The 7,949-nt window shown below is 34.4% G+C and overlaps 1 protein-coding gene across 1 annotated transcript in view; it reads right to left on the reverse strand.

Annotated features, from left to right (window-relative positions):
• LOC149147515 (delta-1-pyrroline-5-carboxylate synthase-like) overlaps window positions 1–7,684 on the reverse strand; it is a 75,856-nt gene extending 68,172 nt beyond the window's left edge. Inside the window, exon 1 of the mRNA XM_089439837.1 lies at window positions 7,520–7,684. Coding sequence (XP_089295963.1) covers window positions 7,520–7,570 — 51 coding nt within the window. The 5' untranslated portion in view covers window positions 7,571–7,684. The remainder of the gene's footprint in view (window positions 1–7,519) is intronic.
• Window positions 7,685–7,949: the final 265 nt, after the last annotated feature.

Below are 7,949 nucleotides of genomic sequence, written 5' to 3' on the forward strand. Positions count from 1 at the left end.
TAGTTATCAGGTGCAAGTTCATCCCTTCATGCAATGAGTGCTAAGAAGACTATTCAAAATATTGAGAAATTGATCATTTGCAACTAATACTTATAGACATAGGTCTATAATGGTTGTATATAATCCCGAAAATAATATCTCATATCATTCCAAGTTAATACTCCTTTTCTTCTGGTGTCAATTTCAAAATAGTGAACCATCTTTGACCTAGTTGTTTACTATCATAAACCATCTTTCATATATGCTTTTGTAACCTTTGTGGACTTTGTTTAACTTGTGTGTATTATGAAGAATCCCACACACATACAATCATGAAAATAAGATGATTTATAAGGCATTTACCCACCAAAAAAACATTGTTAATTCAAAAGTTGGTTTTAAGGTGCAAGTCCTCAAGTTTATGTGATAGCATTCTCACTTGCTTTGTGGTTGTTGGCTATCTTACTATAATGACATATATATATAGCAAGATGTTGGTTATCTTGTCACAAGTGTATATCCCTATATATTTAAAGTAAAACTCATTGATCATCTTTGGCTTGGTTGCTAGAACTTATGGACCATCCTTGACTTCTGTTTTTTCTTGTTGTTTCACTACATTTCCTTTGGTAGTTGTGAATGTTCGTCAAGATGGGGCATATTTAGCTTGTAGTTTTTATTTTTTTGCAATATCTTTATATTGAGATATCCATAGGTTTAATCTATCTTTGAAAAGATTTGATATAAGAAGAGTGGTGGAAGATATCTCTCCCCACCCCTACATGAGCCTAGTGACCCTCATGTGGGGAGAGACATTAGGGAAAACATTTATCCCTACCCCCAAGTCTCCATAGGCGAGGGGATATTAGGGTATCCACACATGAGGCTAGATGTGGGGGGGATATATTGGGAAAAACTTCATGGATATCAGGGTGGGGGAGATACTATAGAAAACTTCATGAGAGTAGATATTGGGAAAAACTTGAGCTTTCACCAATATCTCCTCCCATCTCAACACTTATAGATTTTTCCCAATATCTCTTTCCACCCCCAACCTCCTGTTGTTTTCTGTAATATGTCTCTCCCACCCTCATCCTCACAGAGATTTCCCCAATATCACACCCCACCCTCACCATCATGAGAGAGTCGACATTACGGGAAAATTATTAAGTTTTCCTTAATGCCTCCATTAAATTTTACTTAATGTCCTTCCCCACCCAAAATGTTTTCCCTAATGTTTCCCCATATATGAAGATTAAGTTGAAGAAAAATATTAAAAAAAAACGTAAGTGTGAAAATATAATCATAATGTACTTCACATTATAAGAAAATTATCTTTTAAAATGGAAGAGACATTGTAAAAAAAAAACTTACCATAAAGATATGAACATGCTTTGCATCATCTCTTACCCACCCATTAAAGATATGAACATGCTTTGCATCATCTCTTACCCATCCATAATATGACTAAATCATTTCCAAAAACGTAGGAGTCCAAGGCTAGATGAAGGGACCAACACTACCCCAAAACCAAGGCTTGGAATCATAAATAAGCTTCTTATCCTCAAAAAAATAAAAAAAATAACAACAGAAAAACTCCAAAGCTAGGGGGTAGATATACAACTCTTGAGGCAATATGGGTTTCCAAGTATTAGAGATCCACTTATGGAAATCGATCAACAACAACCAAAATCCATTAAATCTACACACCAAACCAAGCTCAAGAAAAATAAAATAAAATAAAATAATATCACAAGTGAAGACGACACCAAGCTCAAGAAAAAATAAATAAAATAATATAATATCACAGATAAAGGCGACATTTCAAGTAGAAACTTCTTGAACAATCAAAAGAATATATCAATATTTCAACATGGCATTGTAAGAAACTTTGGCTTGATTTAATTGAGAAATAGAATTTGTTGAACCAACTACCACTCTTTCCAAAGAGACAATCCTCTTCCCTAAAACTTGGGAGTTTGGAAAAACTACACAATAGTATAAAGGCGACATTTCAAGTAGAAACTTCTTGAACAATCAAAAGAATATATCAATATTTCAACATGGCATTGTAAAAAACTTTGGCTTGATTTAATTGAGAAATAAAATTGGTTGAACCAACCACCACTCTTTCCAAAGAAACAATCCTCTTCCCTAAAACTTGGGAGTTTGCGAGAACTACACAATAGTATGACCGATGGATCCATGCATCAAAGGTAAGGACAGATGGCTAAGGTGAAACTCTCACAATCGTTGCATCAAAGGTAAGAACAGGTGGCTCGGGTGAAACTCTAACAACCTCGATTTGCAAAGCTCTCCCTAAATTGTAAATTTTATGTATATGCTAATTATCTTTAAAATAAGTTTAGTTTTAATAATGATGAAAACTAATAATATCAATGAGATATAAACTAGTTATTTTGAGTAGGTAGGTTCAAATTTTATGAGAAGGGGCCGATCATGGAAATAAGTTTTGGGAATTAAATTATGTCAAAGAGTATTAAGTTCTACTTAATTTCACACAACATTTTAGCGTAAGTTAATCATTCTCCATCCAATAAACTAATTAGCAAAATCTTTATAACAACATGGAAACAAGTTTTGGGAATTAAATTATGCCAAAAAATATCAAGTTCTACCTAATTTCACACAACATTCTACTGTAAAATCTTTATAACAACATGGAAACAAGTTTTGGGAATTAAATTATGCCAAAAAATATCAAGTTCTACCTAATTTCACACAACATTCTACTGTAAGTTAATCATTCTTCTATCTAATAAACTAATTAACAAAATCCTAATAACAACATCTCATTGTAGATAATCATTCTTCCATTCAATAAACTAAACTACCTTATAATTCGATAATTCTTTTATTCCGTTGACAATAAATAGGCTGGCCCACCCCACGTAACCTCAACCTCGTTTTGAAAAACCATCAATTTCATCAAAATCTGTCAAAAGACACATCGATTTCCCGATGAAAACGCGCGTAAGCCTAATCAACCTTGCAAATACACGTTTAACGTTAATCAAGCTTTCGCGGCAAAATGTCCAGAGAACCCAAATTCTTCTTTAGAAAAAGCCCCTTCCAGGCTTTGGTATGCGACTCTGCTTCAAAAAAATGCCAAAATCCTCCAAACCCAAATCTAAAGCAGGAAAGTCCTTTAAATTGCTCGCCACTTTCCAGATCTTCAAGCGGCAACATCCCAAAATGCTGGACCCTATTCCGCTGACATATTAGGGTCGTCAGGGCTGGATTTTCCAGAGCATGTTGATGTCTCTCTGTACGAAGACTCTAAAAGCAACTTTCGATGAAACGATCTGCGGCGTGGAGGAGTTTAGAGATTCCCTGGGCTGTGTTTGGATCAGCCAAACCAGATTTATTCAAGATTTCCAAGTGCATTAACAGAAATAACGGTAAAAGCAAAACATTCCTCTGGGATCAAACTCAAAGGATCCTGTCTTGTAAATCCAATCGCCAGGCCTTGTCTTCCTAAGGGAGGGTATGATCCGCAACCTGCTATAATGTACTTTTCATTCTCATTAGAGAAGTCAGGCACGTCTCATTAAGCAGATTGAATCGTTTGTCCGGGTACTCGAGCATTGATGCTCTTTTTAGCAATGTTCTATAATGCGATTTTTTAAAAGTTTTTTTGTGTGTTTTTCCGGTCAAAATTCGGCAGCAATTTATTGGAATCCCAAGTTTGATAGCTAGTTTCTGCATAATCAAAGCGGGGTTTTTCAGAGTGCTGAATCCAAATATGTAGTTAAAAAACCATTTTAACTACAACAAATCAAGATTTAACCTCAATTTCTTCCGTACAGAATCTCAAAAAAAAATCACATTATAAACAACTCCCTCTTTTTATACCCATAACCAGGACCGGAACATATCATTTATCTGATCGACTTTGCCCATAAAAACTATGCCCCTCTCTTCTGCTTGCTCAGCATTTTTTTCAACCTCTTGGATGGCCATCTCCCCATGCAATCAAAACTGGCAACCTCAATTACCAATCGTCATTAATCACTCTACTAACAGATATACATTTTAATCGCAATCTCTACCACCAAAAACCCTAATCCAAATCTATTATCTGCAAGATTCACTGGTGTGTCAATGTCAATTTATTAACAGGCAAAGCCTGCGGACTTCAGAAATCTGCCCCAGTAGACAAAGGAAGCCTTGCGAAAGAGTGTGGAGAAAGAAACATGGACGCTACCCGGGACATGGACCAGTGGCAGCAGATGGAACGGTTGAGCGGGCTGCGGGGCATTACTGAGGCAATTCCGGCGGCCGGGAAATGTTTATGTCATCGGCATATCTGCCAAATTGAAAAACGGTGTTCTGGCTCTCGAAACCCTGTGTTCTGACTGTCAAAAACCCCAGGATCGAATCCGACAATGTCTCCGCTAGCGACATCAAAAGTATTGATATTTCTGCAAGTGCCTGAGAATTTTGTCGTCTAACCTGGAACTTGGAAGGACCAAGTGATCCCATACAGGATTCCCACCGCTTGAAGGACCAAATGATTACTTACACACAGGATTCCCACCGTTGCTGCCCGGAGAAGTCAGAAGACGTAGACTGACAAAAGACACAGCATGACTGCATAGGAATCGTAGTGGCAATTTGGCAGGTACGGCAGCTTTGGAGGAGCAGCCAGTGCATGGGCTCAGAGAACAGGTGGACGAACTGGATGACACATACGACAAGGACCAACGTCGCATAGAGGACACGCGAAGGTGAAAAATTAAGTTGTCGCAGTTGGACACAGAGCAATTAGCATAAGTCTGGCTATGGTAACCGTGCCCTTTTAGAAAACGGATTCGGCGTAATAGAAGTTACAGAGGCGCATATTCCTATATTTTAATTCCCATTTTAGTTTTAGTGATAACTTTTAACCCATCTAAGTTGTATTAAATTTTACTAATTTTTTTTCACAAAATTTTGATCATTTTCCTAATGAAGGCATGGTTTCATTTCTGATACCTCTCCGCGCCCCCAAAAGATTTTGAAAGTTTTTTATAATATATAAGTGAAAGACACGTTGTATCAATTACAATCGTACATTTTTGTTTTCCTAAATTAATAAAATATATATTATGAAAACTATTTAAAATAATAAATTTTTAAAAGTATATCACAAAAACTTAATTATTACACACAAATTTAACTTAATGAAGCACCTGACTTTTGAGTATATAATAAAGAAATCTAAAGAAATCTATTTTCTTATTTCATGGTGTGGCTCCATGTCTTCGCGCAAAGCAGTCTATTCATGGATAAAGGAAGCACATGCATTCTCAAGTTTCACATATGTAATATTTCTTTTAATATTGTTTTATATATATATATATTTATATTCTAAATATAGATTATGTTTTGTGCTCAGTGAATAGGAGTTTTTATAATATTTTTAAATCTATATTCTAAATATAGATTATGTTTTGTGCTCGAAGTGTGTAGGAGTTTGTCGAGGCTGATTAGGCGCCAAGGGCGTATGATTGTGATTTTTTTAAAGGGATAATCAAAGTTAAAAATTAGAGAATAAGTTTTATATATATTATTTAAATTGTTTTTCCATGGATTGTATTTTTATTTTTTTATTAACTTTATATATAAGTAAAAGATTGAAAATTTTAATATAATAATTAATTGATATTAAAAATAATTCAGTCAAGATTAAATCACGAGAGAAAATTTCTGAAAATGGCTGATGCAAGCTAATCACTTTCAACCGGTGGTAAACCTAATATTCTTATTTATTGGGAATATTTAAATATTCTATATTTTATTAATTAATATCTTAATAATTTTATCTAGAGAGAATATCTCAAAAATTCTTTTTACCATTCTAATATTCATATTAATAATCTAATTTATATGAAATATGTCAACAAAGTTCCATTCATACCCAATGTTTTGGAGGTCTTTAATTATTTAAAATTCCAACTAAATCAAGTTACAATATATTAAAAAAACAGTTTAAATAAAATGATAATTTTAAATAATAATATATTAGTTTATTTAGAAATGTTTTATATAAAATAATATATTTTAAATATAATAGAGTATTTTCGTGTATAATTTTTTAATAATATTATGAATTAGTTTAAATAATAGTTAATGAAAGCCTCAAAAAGTCTCACAGAACTCAAAGCCGTGGCTAGGGGAACACTCCGTGAAGAAACAATAATCTAGGGCCATTTTCCCAAGTTATAATTTGACACGCAACCCTGTCAGCGACTTCTGTTAAATAAATCTGAAAATAAACATCCGAAGATCCCTATTTATGCCCATTTCCCAATGTGTGTCAGCCAGCAAACTATTTTAGTTTAACCTAACTTGGAAATTCAAGGCGCTACAAAACGGCTAGTGCAGGAGCTAAATTAAGATAGCTAACCGTCGCAGACTGCTAGCTGGCAGTCAACAGAAGCGTGTAGCCGAAATTATTCGTCAAACACTTACGAAGCCGTGGATCCCATTCACCACATCCATGCTGAAAAGACTTGAGATCAGATATTTTGGTACGCGTCAAACAGCGCCGGTTTTTTCGCGTGACAGTTCACATCAAAAAGGAAGTAAACATTACTATTACTTTATAAGTTGGCCGAGTTTTATTAATTCAATAATAATGACATCAAACAAAACCGCTAATCTATTTAAAAAAAAAAAAAACACAAACAGAAAAAACTATTTAGTCTAATAGTAAATATATATATATAATAGTAAATATATATATATAATAGTAAATCTGGCGAATTATCAATCCAAGCACTCTTCTTCACAGCCTTATGATTCAACTCTAATAAAATCGATTAAAACATATTCAAATCCAATCAAATAGCTTATAATTATCGACTAATAATTATGGTGTTAAAAGTTTCGAATATATATAGAGAGAGGGTTCGAATAGATCTATATAAAAGCTGCTCATCAGGTACCAAGGCTGGGGCATTATTCCAGTGATCGGTGGCCAGTCCTACAATTCCGGCTATTCAGTATGATAAGAGCACAAAATTTTTCATATAAACGCTTAAGATCGGGTAATACATGAACAAATTGCTATTTGCAAACGAAAACCTGGAATTCCACATGCACAGCTTAATGCAAAAAAGCAGAATTTATATTCTGCATACAAAGGATCAAAATCTGCTATTGTATACACAGAATTTCATATCATAAACAGAATCCTACCAGTGATAATTTATTTAACGGCCAATCTTGAAGCTGCACAAGAATTATTAAAGATTTTCGAAATACTGTTAAATTTTAAGACTGCAAGCGATGCTATTAAATCGTATGTAAAATCTTTACAAGAAAAACTAATAAGAACTTTCATATAGTTGCTAGGCAGAAGAAGAAAAGAATAAAAGCGAAAAGATGAATTCTACAAAATAACTCGACAGAATTGCTTCCTCGCATTCTAAATCAAAGCCAGCCATAAAAAGAGACAGAGACAGAGGGAACTAACCTATTTTAAATGAAAACATATATCTAATTGAAGAGGACTGAATCGAAAAAGAAATACCTTTACTATGACGCGCTTTACGTCTTTGGTGAAAGCTCGAGTGACATCCATGGCTGGTTGCTTGATCAGAAGGGCCGGCCCTCAGAGGATTGAACTCGTGCCCAGCGATTGACGGAGAAACCGTGGGGAAAAGAAACCGTTCGAGGCCGCGAGTGGAAATGGGATGGAGATGCGCCCCATATTTATAGTGGATCTTTGTTATTTCAAGACATTTATGATTGCGATTCTCAAAAACCAATTTTCGTGTGACAAATCATCATACATTTTGAGTGGTATTACTAGTCTTTTAGGGAAACAAACCATCATTATTTTTTAATTTTTAATGGACCAGTTTCCATTGGTTTAGAGACACTACCTGAGCAGTCAACTTTTAGGGAATTGAAATAATATTTTCCGTTTGATTAGGGAAATAATCAACGAAAAATGAATT

The sequence above is a fragment of the Pinus tabuliformis genome, chromosome 9 (assembly GCF_031772625.1).
Source record: "Pinus tabuliformis cultivar Carrire ecotype Pingquan chromosome 9, CPIR1, whole genome shotgun sequence".
NCBI classification, from domain to species: domain Eukaryota; kingdom Viridiplantae; phylum Streptophyta; class Pinopsida; order Pinales; family Pinaceae; genus Pinus; species Pinus tabuliformis.